This window comes from Silurus aristotelis (genome assembly GCF_946808225.1).
Source record: "Silurus aristotelis genome assembly, chromosome: 6".
Taxonomy (NCBI): Eukaryota; Metazoa; Chordata; class Actinopteri; order Siluriformes; family Siluridae; genus Silurus; species Silurus aristotelis.
In genome coordinates, this window is record NC_139579.1 from 1,960,649 (window position 1) to 1,983,807 (window position 23,159).

At 45.2% G+C, this 23,159-nt stretch overlaps 2 protein-coding genes across 10 annotated transcripts in view; both read right to left on the reverse strand.

The window, feature by feature from the left end:
- txn2 (thioredoxin 2) overlaps positions 1–23,159 on the reverse strand; it is a 149,989-nt gene that overhangs the window by 93,358 nt on the left and 33,472 nt on the right. The gene's annotated exons all lie outside the window — the stretch shown is intronic.
- myh9b (myosin, heavy chain 9b, non-muscle) overlaps positions 1–23,159 on the reverse strand; it is a 41,304-nt gene that overhangs the window by 4,202 nt on the left and 13,943 nt on the right. Inside the window, exons 1-30 of one of the 9 annotated variants that reach the window (XM_083545298.1) lie at positions 19,781–19,893; positions 17,993–18,324; positions 15,878–16,034; positions 15,680–15,707; positions 15,482–15,575; positions 14,390–14,410; positions 11,425–11,517; positions 11,264–11,327; positions 10,622–10,720; positions 9,935–10,078; positions 9,716–9,811; positions 9,289–9,560; positions 9,029–9,202; positions 8,058–8,231; positions 7,862–7,976; positions 5,794–5,981; positions 5,560–5,681; positions 5,404–5,473; positions 5,128–5,288; positions 3,758–3,866; positions 3,518–3,649; positions 2,859–3,065; positions 2,626–2,763; positions 1,806–1,929; positions 1,530–1,701; positions 1,208–1,420; positions 804–948; positions 480–686; positions 285–389; positions 33–185 (exon numbers count right to left, since the gene is read on the reverse strand). In XM_083545298.1, coding sequence (XP_083401424.1) covers positions 33–185; positions 285–389; positions 480–686; positions 804–948; positions 1,208–1,420; positions 1,530–1,701; positions 1,806–1,929; positions 2,626–2,763; positions 2,859–3,065; positions 3,518–3,649; positions 3,758–3,866; positions 5,128–5,288; positions 5,404–5,473; positions 5,560–5,681; positions 5,794–5,981; positions 7,862–7,976; positions 8,058–8,231; positions 9,029–9,202; positions 9,289–9,560; positions 9,716–9,811; positions 9,935–10,078; positions 10,622–10,720; positions 11,264–11,327; positions 11,425–11,517; positions 14,390–14,410; positions 15,482–15,575; positions 15,680–15,707; positions 15,878–16,034; positions 17,993–18,319 — 4,104 coding nt within the window. In that variant the 5' untranslated portion in view covers positions 18,320–18,324; positions 19,781–19,893. Of the gene's footprint in view, positions 1–32; positions 186–284; positions 390–479; positions 687–803; positions 949–1,207; positions 1,421–1,529; positions 1,702–1,805; positions 1,930–2,625; positions 2,764–2,858; positions 3,066–3,517; positions 3,650–3,757; positions 3,867–5,127; positions 5,289–5,403; positions 5,474–5,559; positions 5,682–5,793; positions 5,982–7,861; positions 7,977–8,057; positions 8,232–9,028; positions 9,203–9,288; positions 9,561–9,715; positions 9,812–9,934; positions 10,079–10,621; positions 10,721–11,263; positions 11,328–11,424; positions 11,518–14,389; positions 14,411–15,460; positions 15,576–15,679; positions 15,708–15,877; positions 16,035–17,992; positions 18,325–19,650; positions 20,312–23,159 lie in introns of those variants that run through there. The other 8 variants (XM_083545297.1, XM_083545295.1, XM_083545299.1 and 5 more) reach the window with 8 other exon arrangements.

Here is a 23,159-nt window from a genome sequence, read left to right on the forward strand (position 1 = left end):
ATGGGTATGTATAGTCACGTATAGGTTTGTACCTGAGCCTGAGTTGAGCTTAACTGTTTCTCCAAGTTCCTCTTGGCCTCCTCCTCTTCCTCCAGCTGTTCTCTCAGGTTGTTCTGTTCATCCTCCAGCTGCCTCATCCGTGTGTTTAGAGACAGTTTCTGACGGGTCTCCTCTTGAAGCAGTTCCTACACACACACACACACACACACACACACAAGTTAAGGTGTGTGGTGAACAGGTAAGGGGTGTGTGGTGAGAAGCTGAAGTGTGTGATGAACTCATACCTGGGCGTCCTGCAGTTGAGACTCCACAGCTGAGCAGTCTTTGGTAGCTTTGATGGATTTTCCCTCCACTTCAGACAGTACGCTGCTGACGTTATCGAGCTCTGTCTACAGAAACAGACCAGCGCAAAGATCGTCAACGACCGGACGCCATTAGAGGCTGGTTTAAGATCTGATCACCATGCTCCGTGTGTGTACCTGCAGCTTGGAGACTTTCTCCAGCAGCTCGGCTCGCTGCTTCTCGCTCTCTGTGTGTTTGATCTGCAGCTCCTGCACCTGAGCCTCGGCCTTCTTCCTGCGGTGCTCCGAATCGCCTTTACCCTGCATCAGCGCCTGCAGCTCGATCTGCAGCTCATTCCTCTCCGACTCCAGAGTCTGCTTCATCTTCTCCACTGATGCCTTGTTCTACACACACACAGGCCAGGAACTGTTACATACCCAATGGTAAGTAAAAGTGGTTTGTGTGTGTGTGTGTGTGTGTGTGTGTGTGTGTGTGTGTGTGTGTGTGTGGGGTGTGTTTACCCTCTTGGACTGCTCCAGCTGCTCATTGAGCTCATCGAAAGCTTGGCTGTGTTTCTGTCTCATCTCTAGCACAACCTGCTCGTGGTTTTTAGCTTCTTCATCCAGAACCCTCTTCAGCTGAGCCACCTCGGTTTCACGCTTTGTCCTAAGAACCACACACACACACACACACACACACACACACACACACACACACAGACACCTTGAATCATGGTGCTTCTACCTCGTGCATCCGTTCCAGGAGCTCTAACACACTCAACAGGTTATTATTTACAGATTCTGGAGGTCATCCATTTTGGATCAAACAGCATCAGTGACTGCAGACCAGGTGTCCACGATCGGCCATTTTGGATCAAACTCGATAACAGCTCCACTGTTCATCCATTGTATCTCTGTAGCAGTACCTGAGCGCTTCCTGAGCAGCAGTGGTGTCCAGTGTGTCCTCCAGCTCGGTCTTCAGGGCCTCGAGCTCCTCTCCCAGGTCACGGCGGTGTTTCTCAGCCTTGGTGCGAGCGACTCGTTCCAGCTCCAGGTCCTCCTGCAGCTCGCTCAGCTGAGCCTCCAGCTCGCGGATCTTCTTGTGGGCCAGGTTCTTCTGCGCAGCCTCTTCCTCGATCCTGCAGAGTGGAAATACATATTAAATCCTTTTCAGAACATCATGTCAGGTTACCACGTCATGCAGTGAGGGTTGTTCTACCACGTGAAGTGAGCCGATTGAGCACAGACCTGGCCAGCGCCTCCTGTAGCTCCTCCTCCTTCTTGGCAAGCTGAGCCCGGAGCTCGGCGATCTGGGCCTGGAGTTCGGCGATCTGATCGCTAAGCTCCGTGGAGTCGCCCTCTAACTTCCTGCGGTTCTTCTCCAGCTCCTGCCTCAGTTTCTCCTCACGACGTAGGCGATCTAACGCACACAAACACACACACGGTGAGTATACTACACAAGACCCGACTCCCTGAATCCTAAACTCTTATTCACAATACACTAAAAGATTCTGGATCTCGTACCCTCTAGGTCCGTGATCATGGCCTCGTGTTTGTTCTTCAACTTCTGCAGGCTCTTGGATTTCTCCTCCTCCTCGGCCAGGTTGGTGGTAAACTCGCTGATTCTCTCCTCAAACAGCTTCTTCTCCTGTTCGACCAAACACACAATAAGGTTAGAGACTGAATTCTCGGTTGCAATCGGTCACAAGGGTTCCTCAACATTCCTCTAATCTAATTCATGGAAACGGCCGGATTAGAAGGTTCTATCAGTGAAGAAAAAAAACCATCTTATTTATGAGGATGATGGCAATACATGTTAAAGTTCTGGATCTGAGGAAACCAGCTGCTGGAGTTTTGGGAGAGGAAAGTTGCCCCATTCTTGCCTGATGTTTGATTCTAACTGCTTAACAGTCCGGGGTCTTCTTAGTTGTATTTTTTGTTTAGAAGATTTTCACCCTTGTGCACAGAGATTTCTCCAGATTTTTAGAATCTTTTGTTAATATTTTGTAGTGTTTTAGATGATATATTTCAAATTCTTGTAATTCCCGTTGAACTGAAATTGTTCCACAATTTATAGACAGTTTTTCACAGATTAGTGAGGCTCCGCCCATCTTTACTTCTGAGAGACTCACATGCCCAATCATCTTACTGACCTGCTGTCAATTAACAATATTATTTGCAAAATCTTTCTCCAACAGTTTCATTTTAATAACGCTTAGTTTTTCCACACTTTTGTTGCCCCGTCCAAACCTTTTCAATTTCAAAATGACCAAATTTTGTTTTTCTATAAAATGGTACATTTCCCTGATTTTGTTTGGATGTAGATTAGATTTTTAGGTTAGACCTTATTCAGTTTGTTGTTCTGGTCATCCAGCACCATGACGTCCTCCTCCATCTTTTTCAGTTTGGCCTCCATGGTGACTCGCTCCAGCTGCAGTTTCTGCCGAGCAGCCTCCTCTTCATCCAGCTGCTGCTCCAGATCCTATCAGAGAACAGAACACATCTCATGAATTATCTCATCTGGACCTTCTAGACGTTTCTTGAAACTGATGTTTAGGGAACGCCGTCATGTTGTACCGTGATGTTCTGCTGCATTTTCTTCTTCTCGGTTTGAAGCTGATTGGCTCTCTCCTCCTCCTCCTCCACTCGAGCCTCCAGGTCGTGCAGGATCTCCTCCAGTTCCTGCTTCTTCGCCATCAGCCGGTTCCTCATCTCGTCCGCCTCGGCGCAGAGGTCCATCTCGGCCTGCAGCTGCTCCTGTAGAGCCATCTTCTCCGTACTCAGCTGTGCACAGAGAGAACCAGCCATCAGACGGGTGTTTGCTTTTCATTTCTAAAGAATGTTTATTTTTTTATTAGTTTTTTTCTGTAGTGTTTCTTCACTGATTCTTGGTTGTGAAGCTCTATATGTCTATCCCTCCATCCCTTTGTTCTTACTTCTATCCATCCATCTCCATCTTCTCTCATTCCTCTTTTTTACAGTCTTTCACTCTCTCTTATTTTTCATTCTTTCTTACACTAATCTATCACCATTTCTTTTTGCTCCTATACATCAATCATATTTCTTTCTTTCCTTCTTTCTTTTATACATCCATCCATCACTTATCTTTCTATTTTACTTTCTTTTTTCTATTCATCCATCTATCACTGTCTTCTTTCTTCCTTCCATCCATCAATCTATTAGTCATCTTAGTCATCTGAGAGAGAACATCAGCCCTGATGCTGTGTGTGTTTTACCTGCTGCTGCTTGGCCAAAATCTCCTCCAGCTGTTTCTCCGCCTGCATCTGTTTATCACGCACTTTGTTGAGCTCCTCATCCTTGGCCTGCATCTCCTCCTCTTGACGACTCACCTGGAGCAGAGGCTTCACCTACAGAGCGAAAAAAAATAATGATTTCAGAAATTCAGAACACACACACACACACACACACACACACACACGTTTTCATTAGACAACACAGGGTGTTTGAAGTTTCACCTTTGTGAAGAGTCTCCACCACTGCCAGTTCCTGAGTTTGAGGTACGCAGCACAGTTCCTCTGGATCACTCTCATAGCTGTCAGCTGCTGCTGCCTCTTAGCAAAAGCCCTGATGGTGAACACACACAAAGTATTAAAGAAGGTCCTTCAAGATCTTCATGGAGCTGGCTTTGTGCACAGGGGCATTGTCTCATTGGTGTGAAAGTTCAGTGTTTTCTTGAACACTACTCAGAAACGTGTGGAGTTCCTGGATATTCAAATCTCAAAGAAGCAGAACATAAATCTTCATGAGTTCCTGGTTGCACCACTGCACCAGCCTGACTGAACTGTACTCGGTTATCAGAGCGGTGTGATGAGGACGGAGTCAGTGTTGTCTCAGGTCTCGTCACCTCTGTCTCGCCCACCGTGGAAGATCATCTATCTACTTTCCAAAGTGAAACCAGAAATCGTCCCTGAACAGATTACAGCTGGTTCAAAATGCTGCTGATCGTCTTCTATCTCTCTTTCTTTCTTTCCATCCATTTTCTTTCTTTCCATCTGTATCTATTTTCTCTCTTTCTTTCTAGCTTTCCATAATTTTTTTTCTTTTTCCTTCCATCCATCAATTTCTCTCTTTTTTTGATCCATCCATCGCTGTCTCCTTCTCTTTCTTTCTTTCTTTCTTTTTCTTTCTTTCCATCCATAAATCACTTTTTCTCTCTTTCTTTCTAGATTTTCATCCAATTCTTTCCATCTATCTATTCATTTTTTTCTTTCTTTCCCTGCATTTATTTCCTTGATTCATCAATTACTGACTTTCTTTCTCTTTCTTTCTTTCTTTCTCTCTTGATTTCGTTCCATTCATACATTACTTTCTTTCTTTGAGACATCCATCAATCACTGTCTTTCTTTCTTGCTTGATTTTCCTCCATCTATACATTCATTTCTTACTTTATTTCTCTTTCCTTCCACCCATCCTTCCTTCTATTGACTCCTGGAACGCTGCTTTGAGACAGTGTTCAATATCAAAAGCTGAAGTACTGAACTGAAGTAAACTGTATTACTGGATCATAAAATTTAAGAGCCAATCAGCATGCAATATGCAAATGAAGGCCATGTGAGGTTTAGTAGTGGAGACGCTGCTCACAGGCAGAAACTGATTTATATTAACAGTGAGGGTGTTTTCAGATGTAAACCAAGCAGGAAAGATACTGATACTTTAAAATGAACCACTGTGACACATCCCTTCTCATTCGCCTGGTGAACAGAGAACAGAGTGGGTGTGGGGTGAAGGTCAGAGTGAAGCTGCCTTCATCTGGTGTCTGTTCATATAATCAGCAATAATAAAGATTAAAAGATCCTCAAGGACCGTTAAACGTCCCGACACTCACTTGCGGGCGACGTAACCTCGACACCACGCCTGGAAACTGATGATGACGTCAGTGATCTTCATATCACGCTCCTCCTCCAGGTGGGCCAGGACTCCGGCCCGGAAAAACACCTTACTCTGTCCAATTCTGTACAGGTTCGGGTCCAGCTCCAGAGCTTTAATCTGACAAAGAGACACAGTGTTTGTGTGTGTGTGTGTGTGTATGATGAGGTATGAATATGATAAGGTGTGTATATGAGCAGACCCGTGTGTCAGCTGTTAGTGTGTAAACTCTTACCATCAGCACACACGCCTGTTTCCCGTCCATGAAGCCCTTGGGGATGGAGTTGGGGGTGAGGATCTCGTACCTGAGGGGGAGAAAGTAGAACCTCAGCTCTATGCCTGAGCAGCGCCGACGTGTACAAACAAAACTTTTTGGTTCCCGTTTACGCACCTCTGTCTGAACTCCTGGAAGACGATGCGGTTGGGGAAACCCTGTCTGCAGATCCGAATCCCCTCCAACACACCGTTACACCTGAGCTGGTCCAGAACCAGGTGAGGGTCTAATTTACCCGCCTAAGAGAGACAAAGATGAAGATAACAATGAGGATGAGAATGAAATAGAAATGAACATTTAATCTTATTTATTCAATCGTGTCCCGGGGGCGGGGCTTAGAGCTCCCGGTACCTTCTTCTCGTGGTTTGGGATGATACAACGCACAAAGTTGGGGTTGGTGTTCCTCAGTGTGGCCATCAGTTTGGAGAGCTGTTCCTTATAGAGCTGACCGACCGTCCGGAACATTCCCTTGCGCGTCTTGAACGCTCCGGGCATCTCCGACATTCCCGCCACCTTATCCAAGCCCACGATGCGATCCACTGAGGGAGAGACGCGAAAAGTGATCGTGAACACCAGGGTTCAAACGTGTAGCCTCGTCACGGATGAAGCCACGAGCGTTTACCCACAATCCTGTGGGGCAAGTAAACAATAACAATAACACGACACATGAACGCCGGTGATGAAGCACACAACCACACAGTGAGACCGGGGGGAGTGCGGATGAGGAGGAAGCACGGGAAATAAATAAAAATGTCAAAAAAAATCACACGTGAAGTGAAGGAAAACCACACACGGGGAAAATGGACCCATTTCAGTGCAGTGTGTGTGTGTGTGTGTGTGTGTATTGCATTAACACACAAAAAAAATTTAAAATGTATCTCAATCTCATCCGATCATATATAGATATGATGTATTGTCAAAGCCATGCAGTGTGTGTGTGTGTGTGTGTGTGTGTGTGTGTGTGTGTGTGTGTGTGTGTGTGTGTGTTTGAGGCCCTAGAGCACTACCATGGTGATGAATCAAATTTTAAAGTGGAGTGATTGTGTGTGTGTGTGTGTGTGTGTGTGTGTGTGTGTGTGTGTGTGTGCGCAAACAAAAGCAAACCCATGCAGTTTATATACCCATCTCTGCTGTACCCAAGACCAAGAGCAGGGGAGCCCCAACCACGCTATTACACAGAGAGGGAGAGAGGAAGAGAGATGAGCACAGGCCGAGGAACAGTCTCACACACACACACACACACACTCATACAGACACACTTATACAGACACACTTATACAGACACACTCATACAGACACACTCATACAGACACACTCATACAGACACACTCATACAGACACACTCATACAGACACACTCATACAGACACACACCTTCTCACTCATTCACAAAATGGAGGGTATTTCCTGTCAAAAGTAATTACACGTCAACGCCTCACAGAAACAGTGACGTTTCTTTGGTTTCACAGTCGTGATCAGTTGTGAAAAGGTTTCTTGATTGCACTTCAGAGAATCACAACTGCAACGCTGTGATCAAAGTGAAATGTGACAGAAGTGGCTTTAAGATCTTTAGGAAAAAATTAATAAATCTGCTGCTTTTCACTAATGAGGATCAAACAGTTTCTCCACTATTGAGGATCAAACAGTTTCTCCACTATTGAGGATCAAATGTTTTTCCAGAATGAGGATCAAACTCTTTTTTCACTAATAAGGATCAAAGGTTTTTCACTACTGAGGATCAAAGGTTTTAACAAATAAGGATAAAAAATGTTTCACTATAGGATCAAATGGTAAAGATCAAACGTTATTCACTAATGAGTTTTCGAACTTTAAGGATCAAACGTTTCAACTACTGATTCCCACTAATGAGGAACAAATTTTGAGGATCATGTGTTTTTCACTAATGAGAATCAACAACGTTCACGGATTTGCATTGACTCATCTGATGATTCGAGTTCACATGCAGCTATTTCGACATGAAATCCCTCCACAGCACAGGCGGCAGGATTAAGACATCAAGAGGAACGAAGAGAAAAATGAAACGGAAAACAGAAAGATGTCACCTGACTCAGAGTGGAGGAAAGGAAAACGCTGATAAAAATAAGCTCTCTGACAACTCGGCACCTCTGAGAGCCGACGAGAGATCGACAGAGACCAACGCGAGAGAAAAGAAAACGAGACGAGGACGAGACGAGGGCGAACAGAAGGACAGATACAGAGGAACAGGAGAGAAGTGAAAACAAGGGATTGGACAGAGGAACGTCAAAGAAACGAGAAGAGAAATGTGAGAAGACATCAGCATGGGAAATATAACCGAAACGCTGAAATGTCACAGGAAGGTGAAAAAAAAAAAAAGACAGGTTTTGGGGATTCTTCCATAACCGTTCCCTCAAAACTCTCAAAGCTCAGTGTCCACTCACCGTCCTTCCACAGCTCAGACACAAACTTATCGGTGGACTGGTTGAGCAGCGAGGCCACGTTATCGTTCAGAGGGTCCATGTTCTTCATCAGCCACTCATCCGCTTTATAATCCACCTGAGAAGCAGACGTTATTTAATTCTTTGTTGTTTTTTTTGGATTAGAATGATGCAGGAGATCTTCTCGGGGGCTTGATACCTTGCCCGCGTAGTGGATGATGCAGAAATCGGCCTCGTCCTTTAGTTTCTTGGGTTTGAAGAATTTAGGGTGGGTTCCCTGCTCCTGCAGAACCTTCTCCACAAAGCTCTTATCTGTGGCTTTTGGGAACCAGCACTCCTCATCCAGCAGGGCCAAGATTCCTGGAGGACTCGCCTGCAAAACACACACACAGTCAGAAAAACACTTTCACCCCAAATTCTGTCTCCCAGAGCTGCTGTCTTGCATGTCATCACAGCACTGCAGGCGCATTTACACCTGAGGAACCTTCTAAGTTAACGAGATCTTCAGCACGGACAATCGGGATGCGCATCTCCATAACTGAGATGCGACTTGTATCTCGATGCATAGCCAACAATACGATGTTACGCTAGCGATGAGATACACTTTTTTTTTTTTTTCAAAAGAACTAAAACCAGACGTTCTTTTCCTGTTGTGTCTGCAGGAAGTTGCAGCTCTACCTCTGCCATGTTAATCTGTATTCTATGTGACTCTCAGGACACGCCTCGTCTCCGCAGTGTTGCGATGTGTCATATTGGTGAGAGAACGTGCTCGAGAAATGTTGAGAAAACAATGAGAAATCAACATACTAATAATCTACTAATAATTATTTATTTTTTATAAGTTTTGGATCAGCACCAAAATCCACCATGATGCACACGTCCGGCAATTAAAACCGACCGTGTGAAAACATAGCAAAAGTTCCGTTTGGTGTCCTGATGATTTACGTCATTTAAAAACAAGAGTATTTTGTCTTCATGCTCTAAAGCATCCATCTTTGTCCTTAATTAAAGTAATAAAAACTTGGAAAGTATAATTTAAGGTACATTTAGAACAGATAGAAATGTGAGATTAGGTTGCCATTAATCATGAGTTTACTCATGACAGTCATCAGAGGGTTTTTAGCAAATCTGGCAACCTTTTATGGGGTTGCCAGATTTTTTTAGACTTACAGGCTTCTCGATGAGGTCGATGCAGGGCTGCAGGTCGAGGCCGAAGTCGATGAAGCTCCACTCGATGCCCTCACGCTGGTACTCCTCCTGCTCCAGGATGAACATGGTGTGGTTAAAGAGCTGCTGCAGCTTCTCGTTGGTGTAGTTGATGCACATCTGCTCGAACGAGTTCAGCTGAAACGACAAAGACATCCGTCTTTAGAACCGATCACGCGATTTTCACGTCGTCATGGAAACGAGGCAGATTTCTCGCCAGGCACCTCGAAGATCTCGAAGCCGGCGATGTCCAGGATGCCGATGAAGGACGCTCCCTGGCGCTTGGTCTTGTCCAGGGCTTTGTTAATGCGCATGACGAGCCAGCGGAACATCCTCTCGTACGTGGCTTTGGCCAGAGCCTCCACCGCGAACTCGGCCTGCTCCTGCGTCTGAGCCTTCTGCACGTAGTCGCGGCCCACCTTGATACGTGGGCTCAGGATGGCCCGGGTAAAGTCGGTCACGTTCATGCCCATCAGGTGGCACACCTTCTGCGCCGCTGTAGGATGTAAACAAAAACAAAAACAAACAAACAAAAACACCCAGAGGGTAGCGTTATTATTATAAACAAACTAATTACAGAAAGTGGGCGGGGTCTGAATCCTTCATAAACTGGGAGTCATGCAATATTAGGCCACGCCCACAATAGATCACCTGTGTCATCGGGCATAGAGGCTTGGTCTGAGTGACGCTCCTTCTTGAAGCTGATGTTCCCCAGCTGCAGGACGGAGGAGACGACACGCAAAAGACCTGCAACACACACACAATTATTATCAAATATCAATGCTTTATCAATATATTTATTTGTGTGTGTGTGTGTGTGTGTGTGTGTGTGTGTGTGTGTGTGTGTGTGTGTTTGTTTTCCTCTCTCACCTATCTGCTCATCCTCGGGGATGCTCATGATGCGCATGGCCTCCATGGTCTCCATGAACATGTCCTTGTCCTGCTGTCCAGGGATGGTCACGTTTCCGTTGGACAGGAAGCGGTACTTGCTGTAGCCCTCCAGACACAGCTCATCTACACAACACACACACACACACACACACATCAGTTAGTAAAAAAGAAGCAAACATTTTGATATTTCTAATTGTTTTTCCACTTAAACTAATAAATGGCACTCACGATACAATCAAATTAAGCACCTTTGCCTGCTGAAACATCCAGTAGGGGGCGCTAGTGAACGATCTGAATTATAGCTCTCGGTTTTATAGCCGAGTTTTAACCTTGAAGCCTAATTTTTATTCAACTCCTACTTCATGGACATTCCAGAACATTAAATGTAAATATAAATGGATAAAAAAAAACCCACAATGCCACAGTTCAATAGAATATAACAGGTTTACTCCATCTGGACCATACATCAGATCCGTGTGTTGTGTCCTGGTGTCTACTTTTATATCCTCATTAACCACATTTACCTATCTAATCTAACACACACACACACACACACACACACACACACACACTTTACATATATATATCAGCTTGGTTATAATCAATGCAAAGATCCAAATTCTGTTTCCAGGAGCTGTAAAAAAAATCTGGTTCTTGAAAACTCACTGCGGATTTTGTCTCCAGCTCCAGTGAGCATGTAGTAGAAAATGTGGAAGGCTCTCTCCTCTCTGGCCTGGCGGATGGCACGCGATTTCTCCAGAAGGTCTTAAATAGTACTGGTTAAGGAGTTTTATAATGTGATGGCAGAGGAACACTGATTGTAGGGATCAGGGTTTAAAAAATGTGTCAAACACATTGCAACCTTGCATCACGTTGATGTCCACTAGGGGGGGCAAGTCCAAGCCTGAAACATTTGCTAAAGAGCAAGGGTGCGCAAACTTTTGCACTTTATGCATCAGTTATTTCAATAAAATATGTTCCGTTCTGTAAAATAAAAAAATTAAGTCTGCTGGAGCCGAAGCAGCGTTTAGTCTTTAAAGCGTCAGAGTGGGTGTGGCTTAATATTCTAATGAGCATAGTTGATTGACAGCCCTCGTTAAACTGGCACAGTAAACCAATTACGATTGGGATGGCGAGTCTGTTTAAAAACGCTGGGATGGAAGAACGGCATCAGCCTTCCAAAACGGTGACGATGAAGCTCAGGATTAGCCCCGCCCACTTTACATAATCAATATCTCTATCTGTACGTATGATTTAATATTGATTAGAAAGCAATTACAGACAAAAAAAACAGCGTTGAGGGGATACAGGTCTCGATGTTGGCGCCGACGATGTAACCGTTAACGTCAAAGTTGATTCTGATGAATTTACCCTGGCGGGATGAGAAACACGCTAAGTCAGACGAAAGAACACGCAAACAAACAAAACAAAAAAACCACACACGACCTCGTTAAAACCGCGTGACTTACGAATCTCGACGAGTTGTCGTTCTTGACCGTTTTGGCGTTTCCAAAGGCTTCGAGAATGGGGTTAGCCTGCAGTAGCTGCTTCTCCAGCTCCCCCTAGAGGACACCCACACAAACACAGCCAATACACACACACTCAGCATTATGAGGAAATAAAGCACTGACCCACTGACATCTTCAGACCTGACTGAGAGGAGACAGAGGAGGAATCTGCAGGACTCACCGTGGCTTAGCGTCTCATTGACTGGATAGCGTTGGAAAAGTGCAAACACACACACACACACACACACCGCAGCACGCACGCACGCACACACACACACACCGCAGCACGCACGCACGCACACACACACACACCGCAGCACGCACGCACGCACACACACACACACCGCAGCACGCACGCACACACACACCGCAGCAGGCACGCACGCACGCACACACACACCGCAGCAGGCACGCACGCACGCACACACACACCGCAGCAGGCACGCACGCACGCACACACACACCGCAGCAGGCACGCACGCACGCACACACACACCGCAGCAGGCACGCACGCACGCACACACACACCGCAGCAGGCACGCACGCACGCACACACACACCGCAGCAGGCACGCACGCACACACACACCGCAGCAGGCACGCACGCACACACACACCGCAGCAGGCACGCACGCACACACACACCGCAGCAGGCACGCACGCACACACACACCGCAGCAGGCACGCACGCACACACACACCGCAGCAGGCACGCACGCACACACACACCGCAGCAGGCACGCACGCACACACACACCGCAGCACGCACGCACGCACACACACACCGCAGCACGCACGCACGCACACACACACACCGCAGCACGCACGCACGCACGCACCGCAGCACGCACGCACGCACACACACACCGCAGCACGCACGCACCCACACACACCGCAGCACGCACGCACCCACACACACCGCAGCACGCACGCACCCACACACACCGCAGCACGCACGCACGCACACACCGCAGCACGCACGCACGCACACACCGCAGCACGCACGCACGCACACACCGCAGCACGCACGCACGCACACACCGCAGCACGCACGCACGCACACACACACCGCAGCACGCACGCACGCACGCACACACCGCAGCACGCACGCACGCACGCACACACACACACACGCACACACACACCGCAGCACGCACGCACACACACACACGCACACACTAAGCAGATCCCAGTGAAGTGTTAACCCAAACACAAGAAACCCATCACCTCAGAGAAACCCATGACCTCATGCACATCAGGATTACATCAACGCCGGTCCTCCCACAACATGCTCAAATCTGATTCCAAAATAATAAAAAAAACCCTTAACAATATTACTGCATAATAAATACTCAATCTTTTATTGATTCCAGGCATCAAATAAACTCGTTCCTGCCTTTTCTACGCGGGTGAAATCATCTGCGTGAACAGGAACGTTCAGTAAAAAGTTACAGTAAATCCTACTGATCTATCTCTGCTCTCAGAACACCACCCGTCCTATCAAATAAAAGGGGCGGAGCTTAGTTCTCGATCGTTTCCTAACATTGCTCTCATACATTCTCCGTCTCCGCCAGACATCTGGAGACGCTTCGCTTTAAACCTTGACACGCAATACACCCGCTTTTACACGTTCATGTACAAGACTCCTCGAACCATCTGTTGCTATAGAAACGCATTAATATGAACCTGTAGGACTTTCAGAGCTGCTGAACACACACATTCATATACACACACTATATGGACAGAAGTCTGGACACCTGACCACAAGATTCCCCAAATGCTTCTTTTTGAACATCCAAACTTACATTTAGTCTCCTTTTGCTCTTAAATTAAGCTCCACTTCTCTGGGAAGATGTTCCTCTTGATTTTGTGGAGATTTGTGTCTCACCTACTGATAGATACTGATAAACAGAAGATCTTCATGGAGATGGCTTTGGGGCATTGTCATGCTGGAGCAGGTTTGAGACTGAAACTAAAAAATTGTGTACCTCCAAATTTATGGTAACAGTTTGAGGCATTGGGCTTTGGATCTGAAGGTCGGGAAACCAAAACCTCCTGGGCCCCTGAGCAAGGCCCTTAGCCCCAAAGCTGCTCCGGCGTATGAATGAGGTCGTTCTGGCTCAAACACCTCTAAGCCACTTTTCACTTCAAAATACTTTTGGCCATAATGTGTACATAGTTACTTAGTCCTTAATAACCAAACCACAAGACACAAATGCTGATGAAGCGCGCGCGCACACACACACACACACGTCAATCCCGAACCCACACAAACACACACACTGAACAGACAAAGACGGAGGCCATTCAGACAGACTGGATTTTTCCGTTTTTTCCAAGTAGCTGTGTTTTCTACTATACGTAACACTAAACGGATAAAAACTACATAATAGCGTTACAAAAAAAAACAACCCTAATCGATGGTACGATGCTGTGGATAGAAACATCTCACACCGACCACAGACGCTGGGTTTCTCCTTTCCCTTTATATGATTAGAAGTTGTATAGGTTCTTGTGTGCGTGTGTGTGTGTGTGTGTGTGTGTGTGTGTGTGTGTGTGTGTGTGTGTGTGAGAGAGAGATGAGCGAGAGCGTGTGTTTGGTGGAGTCAGCGTGGTGTGTTAGTAAAGACTGGAACATTAGAGTGAAGAGTGTGTGAGCAGCGCGACTCGTGATGGGGTTAAGCAGAATGTCCACAGTGTGGGTCACTCGTATATTTTGGCACCCCAAGAGTTTTTTTTTTCCCCCGCAAGTATTCGAGCGCTTATCTGTCTGAATGGCGTCTTTTTTTTTTGCCTTTCCGCTCGGCACCCGAGACACGTGACCAGCTAAAGCTCTGCTACGCAGCGTACGCCAGCAGAGAAAGAGACAAAGATAGAGAGAGAGAGAAAGAGGGGAGAGAGGGGTGAAGAGAATGGGGGTAACTCACATGTGACAGGACCGAGCTGCTCTGTTGATGGAAAGAAAAAACAAAACTCAAACTCAAATCCACACACACACACGCACTCACACACTCACACACTCACACACTCACAGGTTTTGAAAAGAACCAGGTCCCTTTTTTGAATGAATGAATGTTTGTTGAGTAAAATGTAATGTAAGGCATGCCCTTGAAACTTCCAACCAATCAGCATCCTCCATTCACATCAGACTCCGCCCACTTCTGAGCAGCTTTACAAACCATACAATGTTTAATAATGTATATAGAAATGTCAGTAATGGGATTAAAGCAATACTGTGTGTATGTGTGTGTGTGTGTGTGTGTGTGTGTGTGTGTGTGTGTGTGTGTGTGTGTGTGTGAGAGAGAGAGTTAATGTGTTACAGTTTGAGGTGTAAGGTGTTTTTGTTAAAATCCTGAACAATCCTCATTCTCTCTTCATTAGAGCTTTTCTCACATTTTCACATACACACACACACACACACACACACACACACACACACCCACACACCCACCCACCCCTCTAATTAACCGCACCCCCTCTCATTATTGCACATGTAGTGCAACACAGAACCCATTTTTAAACACTTAGTAATATCTAATGATGATATAGTGACAAAGACAGAGAGAAGGGTGGGGAGAGAGAGAGAGAGAGAGAGAGAGAGAGAGAGAGAGAGAGAGAGAGAGAGAGAGAGAGAAAGAGAGAGAGAGAGAGAGAAAGGGAGAGAGACTGAGAAAAAGAGACAGGAAGAAGATAAAAAAAGAGAAACACAAAAAGAGAGAGATATAAAAACAAAGAAAGAAACAGAGACAGGCAAAGAGAGAAAGATAAAGAGAAACAGACAAACAGATAGACAAAGACAGGCAGATAGAGAGAGGGAGAAAGAGACATACAGGCAGGCAGAAACACAGAGAAAGACAAAGAGAGAGACAGACAGAGAAAGATGGACAAACAGTCAGACAGACAGAGAAAGATAAAAAGAGAGACAGATGGACATACACTGAAAGATAAAGACAAAGAAAGAAGGACAAACAGACAGACACAGAAAGATAAAGAGAGACAGATGGACAAAGAGCTCTAACCTGGTCTTTCTTGGTCTTGTGAGAAGAAGCCACGTGCGCCAGATACTGAATGACCTTTTTGGTGTTCTCTGTTTTTCCAGCTCCAGACTCACCCCTGATTAAACACACACACACACACACACACACACACACACGGTACTGTATTGTGTATTTTGTGTGGTAAACCTGCTGCTGTGTTTGCTGAGGCGTCTCACTCACGTGCACAGGATGGACTGATCCTCACGGTCTGGAACAGAAGAAGCAGCATCATGTTAACTTCGTATCTACTCCACATAAGTATCGCTGACGGGAAGTGCTGATCTTACACACTGTATTTCTGACTTTTCACCAGTACCAGTCCACACACAAAGCAGAGGAGAACGTGTGTGTGTGTGAGTGAGAGTGAGACACACTCACCCTGCATCATGCTCCTGTAGGCCGTGTCTGTGATGGCGTAGATGTGCGGCGGCATCTCGTGTCTCTTCTTGCCCTTGTACATATCCACAATCTCCTCTGAGTAGATGGGCAGGTTCTTGTAGGGGTTGATGACCACGCAGAACAGCCCGGAGTATGTCTACACACACACACACACACACACACACACACACACACACACACACACACACACACACACACACACACACACACACACACACACACACACACACACACACGTTTATTCTTATTCATAATGCGTGTTGATATTTGAACAGAGCTGAGGTGATGACATCACCCATTTTTAATTTATTTATGAATCTTTTTCTGGACATATTTTTAATATATTTTGTTTAAAAATCTATCATTTTATAATTCATGTAATTCAAAAAAGTAATTTACATATTTAACATTTATTTTACATATTTTCTTTTTGATGTCTTCTTGTTCCTCGTGAGTTGCTGAAGGCCTCGAACATGATTAGAGTACTTTTAATGTTCATCTTCATCACCCTCATCATTACCGTCTCTGTCTACATCATTCTCATATCTCATCATCCTCCTCCTCTCAGCTCTCATCATCCTCCTCATGGATCTCCATCATCCACCTCCTCATAGCTCTCATCTCCCAGCATCCTCATCATCATGTGACTGCTTATCATTAACATCACACTCGACTGAAACCAGTCTTAAAATGTGCAGCGAAAACAACACAAGCTCAGAGTGCGTAATACAGTACAATATCACTACATCTACACATCTCTCTTTCTCTTCTCCTCCACACACACACAGACAGAGAAAGTGAGCTCAGCTGAAACATCTCGTGATCTAACTGTAAACAGCCTGACAATGAGGAGTGAGTTATGTTCAGAGCCTGGAACATCTCACATATATGCACACACACACGCACATCTTTTTCCCCTCTGAGATGTTTCTCCTCCTCCTGCTGTATATTGTTCCCTGGCGTTTCCTGTTTACTCTATGAACTCTAAACATGGAGAACACGTCCTCCCTCCCTCTCTTTCTCGCTCTGTGTGTGTGTGTGTGTGTGTGTGTGTGTGTGTGTGTGTGTGTGTGTGGGGTCGTTGAGGAGAATTCTGGGAGGGGTGATTAGTGGAGTGCAGGAGATGAAAGACTGGATGGAGTCCAGGTGAGCCACGAGCTGATCGGACACAGGGATAATCTCGTCTAACAGCTGCACACACTCACTGCTTCCTTCTCAATCACACACACACACACACACACACACACACACACACACACACACACACACACACTAATCCCCTCTTTGTCTAAATAACTATCTGTCTGCCGCAGAACAAACGATTTCAGAGATTCGCTGCAGTTCTCGGCGTCTGACGTCTCCGTGTCTGATTCTCATTATCCTCGGAGTTTCCCTTCAACTCTCACAGCGAGCGATGCGCGAGTCTCCAGGGATCAAAAGCATTACGACGTCCCCTCTATTGTTACGATTGTCGGCGTGGCCTGTCCATCGCCTCTGGATAGATTTTGGAAATCCGTTTTAAGTGCTCGGATTCCTTGCTAGCTTGATTAGATTAGCAATGCTAGAAAGGAGTCTTCTGGAAGCACTGGTGATCCCTGTTACTCCCTTTCAAGCCTCCTTTTACTTTAGAAAATGTACAAGTCAGGATACGACGAAAGCGCAAATTCTTTAAAATTTTTCCATGTCGACCAGCGTGAACAAACTGCTGAAGGAACAACGGACTTCTGAGGAATTGTTCAAGCTAATTGTTAAAATTTGACGCTTTGCTAGCCAGTTTTCTTGCTCACTAACGTAAACATATGGCGAGTAGCTGCTTAGCACATCCACACAACTAGCTAGCATGAACGTCGAGTCATTTTAGCCAAAATTACCTCCACCCTGAAAACAATTCCTTTCTGAGACTCAAACGCAAAGCTAATCAGCAACTGGGTGGCCATTTTGAACGCTGTTAGCTACTTCAGGTCAAATAACAAAGCGCTGCCTGACGACGGCTTTATCAGCGAGCGCAGCTCAGATTTCATCAAATCGAACCTTCCTGGTGTATTTAACATCTTCCTGATTTAACTTGTGACCTGAAGGCGATAGTGGACTTACGTAGATGAGTCCGGAGTAGTATCTCTCCTTCAGGTTGTGCAGCACGGACGCTTCGTTGAGGCACGTCAGCTCGGCCATGTCCTCCACCTTGTTGAACTTGGGCGGGTTCATCTTCTGGATGTCGTCCTTGTTGATGCGGACCTTCTTGCCCGAGTCGGAGAGCTCCACCACCACCTCGTCGCCATGCTCCTCCCTGAGCGAGCCGACCTCGAAGCCCAGGCGCTCCGACGGAATCCACACCAGCTTCTTGGAGGCCCAGTCGGCCTGCGCCAACGGGTTGTTGACGACCGAGCGGTCCACGTAGAGGTACTTATCTGCAGCCGACATGGTTGCTGAGGGGAAACGAGATCAGAGAGAAGGGATTAGACAAAGGAGAGGAAGAGGCAGGAGATAAGTCTATATAAATAGAATAGGAGCACGCAATAATACAAGTTACATCATCAACAATTTCATATTATTTCTTCATCCACAAAGGAAAAAAGCATTAATTCCCTCAGAGATGATAAAAAAAAATCGCTGACTTCATTCAGTTTGTTCGTTTTATTTCACAAACAAATCTGAAATAATCACAACAAAGTGCTCTCTCTCGATCCATCTGTAGCCATCGATCTCACTCTCAATCGTTATTCACTCGTTTAAAATCATGTAGAGAAGATGAACTCCTCTGAGAGAGTTGGAGTTGTGGACAGAAGGATGTGTAAAGTGAGAACATTAGGACTCAAACACTAAATTCAGCAAATAATCAGCAGTATGTTCCTCTTGAGGTAAAAAAAAAAAAAAAATGTCTTGTCATGCACATACACACATATATATATATATATATATATATATATATATATATATATATATATATATATATATATATAAATAAATAAATGAGTTAAAAACAGACAAATTATGCATATATATATACAAACACACCCCCACACACACACTACAAAATCATGTTTATATATTTCTGCTGGTTTATCGGCCAGTCTTTTTTTTCACCAAAAAAAAACAAGCATTCCTCTCTCTCTTTTATTTCTTCCTTTCGTTTCTTTACTCAGGGTTCTCAGGCATGCTCAAGGCCTGATGGAGAAACAGATACTGACTTTACATCATCACTACTTGAGGTTTCCCTAAACAGATTTCCCTTGTTGCAAAAAAAAACAAAACATGAAAACGTATGAACTGTAGCTGAACTTGGACACACACACACACACACACACACACACACACACACACACACACACACACACACACACACACACACACACACACACACACACTTTTCCACATCCTCTGTAAAATAAAAACGACAGTGTGATGCAAAAGTGTGGTGTTGCTGGACGAAGCTTGAATTTATAAACAGGGTGTGGGGGGGGGGGGTTTATTATTATTCAAAACCAGAATTTAAATAAATAAATAAATTCACTTTCTATTTGCTGATAGAAACAAAACTTTCGTACTGCCAGGAAAAACATCATAACTTAAATAATGATTACAGTATAATCGGCTAATTGGCTTTGCAGCTGCTACACGTAAAAAAAAAAAAAAAAAAAAAAAAAAAAAAAGAAAAATGTGAAAAGTTCACACAGTTCGGTAAAGCCATCAGAGCCCCACAAGTTTCTCTCCAACATTTCCTGAGAACATGAAGTATAAAGGGAATACATTACAGTGCAGACTGAGGGCCTGTGCAGCCTCGCCCTCGCCAATAACGCGATGCGAGATACCGCCGTACGCTAGATCCCTCTCCTACCCCCGAACCTCACATGCAAATATCCAATCACAGCTCACGGATCTCACGTTCGGTTTGGCTCGAGTCACTGCGGAGTTTTCACGCAGATCGATTCCTGAGGAACGTCGAGAGAGCGAGCGCCACTGCAACGCCACGACGTGAGGCTCCAAGTGCGTCGGCCAAACCGGCTCTACGGGTTCGAACGTTACAAAAACAAGTGACCTCGCCTGGGATTGGAGGATATTAATACCAGGGTGAAAAGTGAAGAGAGAGATGTTGAAATGAGTCCAAATCTTTTTCTGGGAAAACACAAGAATGTGTTTGTGTTAAATGTTAGATCTTACACAGGGCTCGAGGAATGCAGGATGTGTGTTTGTGTGTAAGAGTTCGCTGGCTCTCCAACCAATAAAATCGCACGTCGGGTCTCCGATCAGGGACCAGACACTTTTCCCTTGGAGAACGTTTTCGGTCCAGACCAACTGCTTTAATGATCGCATACGTTTCAAGACGTCTTGAAGGTTTCTGATCTCTTTTAACTGACGTCTCGGTGCATCTGCTGGATGATGAACTTGATAAGTTCGATCAGAACATTGACACTGTTGTCACCTCAGGAGCTACAAGCCCTGACACGACCCACAAGGCCTTTTACTGCCTTTCCCATGCTTGTACATTCCCTCCTGCTAACCGAGCCAGAGGTGACCCGACTTGTTTTCTTGCGGGGGAAAAAAATTCCAGCTTTCAAAACAAAAAAATTACGACACTTTTGGGCCTCACGCCGTTAGCATTCCCGCTACGCAGAAGACCAACGCACTCCTGCTGCTTAAAAACAAGCTAAAAAAAAAAGTACGAAAAAACAAGCTGGTTTAATTCAGATTAGCCTGATACACATTTCAAGACATTTGTCCCTTACAAAATATGTATTCCTAGCAAACTAGCTTGCAAAAGTTGACTTAAGCTAGCTAGTAAATGGGTTTAGGTAGCTAGCAATGATGGTTAAAAAGGTATACTATATAAAAATGTATGTTTCATGATACTATAAATTAACATCTGTATTGTTTCATGTATGTTAGCTTCCATCCTCAGAGTTAGCGCTACATACTGGCAGTTAAACAGTGCTCTAAAAGATCTAGGGAATTTTCCGGAAAGATCAGATTTTTCTGTCAGGACTTGATGCTTAAAAAGAGGTAAAAACTCTTTACTGGTTTTAATGCAGATTACAAAAAATGCATCTGTTTGCTGCCATTCAGTTGCCGACGATCGCATGTACGTTCTAAAAAACGCCGAAGCCGTGGCTCATGAAGGGAATCCGAGGTTGACTTGCAAAAACCGTATGGAACGAATGATGAATAAGAATGTAAAAACAAACTGATGAAAAAATAAACAAAACCAACCAGAGCTGTTCTGCTCAAATGAGAACTTTTCAAAACCTTTTCCGAAAAGTAAACCTAGCATGACTAGCGTGGTGTTTGGGCAGCGGGCGCTCTGAATTAGCCATAGAAAGAAAAAATAATAATAATTCAAATCTTCACACGATTTTACACGTTTCCTCACAGAAATCGTATTCTTCATTCCGTTCCCACCCAACATCAACTTCTAAGAAGAAAGGGAATCTGACAGGAGGAATCTGGATAGTAATTTAATGGATGTGTTTGCTAACGTGCTATTGCGTTTCCTGACCGACTCCTGAGGGAATATTCTATACATGAGAGATTTTTGGGTGGCTTCGGTTTGAGTAGCTCTACCATGGCTTCTAACGTAAACGCCGATCCCACAATCCGTGAATTTTTTATATTTATAACAGTTGGCAGACGCCCTTATCCAGAGGGGCAGCAATACTTGCTATCTTATTATCCACTATTGCATCAACCACCGAGTTGGTAGTTCAGTGGTTACGATGTTGGACTTCTGATCAGAAGATTGTGAGTTCAAATCCTGACACCACTGTTGGGCCCTTAAGCAAGGCCCCTAACTCATGTTGTATGAATGAGTTAATTGTAAGTCGCCCTGGATAAGGGTCTTCTGCCAAATGCTGTGTGTGGGAAAAGGCAAATGAGCTGTTCACCATATTGCATTAACACACACAAACACACCAAGAACCAAGACAGAAAAACGTTTCTTCTCATAGCAACCCCCCTCCACACACACACTAAACTCTGACCCCACAGCTGACTCCCATCACCGCTCTTCCTGTATGCCGGAGCCTTAAAATTAGTGCCCCCCCCTCCTCTTTTTCCCCCCCTCCACATTCCCCCACTCCTTCCTCGAACGCTGGGATGATAAACTCTGTTTATTCAGACCGCCAGGGTCACATTCCTGTCATACTCTCGGCTTATCGCAGAAAAGACAAAGATCAGGATCGTTTCAATAAATGTGTACTGTTCTCCGTCTATCATGCCTTTGACCTCGATGTCCTCATTAACAAAAATTACCTCAGGGGGAGTGGCTACGCTTAAGAGAAATGCTTTAGAGTTAAAACCGTGTAAGAAGGCGTGAAAAGTCGTGTCAGGTGACTCCGGCGAATGCCACGCCCTCTCGGTCAGATCCCCGATATTATTCAAAATGTAGCCGCGGGTGTGAGAATCGCGACACGGGCGGATTTTATTTCCCCGAAACGCCTTTGAAGTGCACATCGTCCAATCGGAATACAAATTAAGCGACGTATGCTTAGCGCAGGAAATTGCGTTTGTGCGTGCAACAAAAAATTTCGCTTCGCATCTGATCTGTTACGCCATAGTACGAGACCTCGTGCGACGAGACAGCGATCTTTATCTTCAAACCAAACACGTTCTTTGTGTACAAACTGCCCTCTGACCGGCGCGCCTCGAGGGAAATACCATTTACATAAAACCATGAGCTCATGAGTCGAGGAATATGAAAAGCACAGGGGTAAAACAGTACTGCACAGAAAAAATGCTAACTTTGCTATTAGTGACGATCCGCCTGACAATCTTTTATTTGCTATTAGTCACAGGAGAATGCGATATGTATATTTTCAAGCATACATTCTCCATCGGGAGAAAATGGATGGATGGACATTCTCCATCTCTATGCTAATCTCCAGTTTAGCAACAAATGAAACGCACAACCCAACACAATCGCCCACCCCCTGGTTTTCCGCCGTATTTCTGCCTTCGAGTTACGTGACTAGCGCTGCGAACGCCACAGTTAAACTGCTCCCATTGGGAGAATCCCATGAGCATCACAGCTTCCCTAATTTTAGCTGTCCATTTCTCAGCCGTCTCACACACTCGAACTACATCAGAGAGGAAACGCTACAGGCGACAACTCTAAGAGGGGAAAAACGTGTGTTTTATAGTATGCAGCTTATACGATGCTAAGGCTTTAGATCAGAAGCTACAGGGGGCTTAAACTCCAGAAGAATGTGCTGACTGGAAAAACTTTACCATTAAAGACACCCAAACTAGGAAATGTGGGCTAAAGGTGACC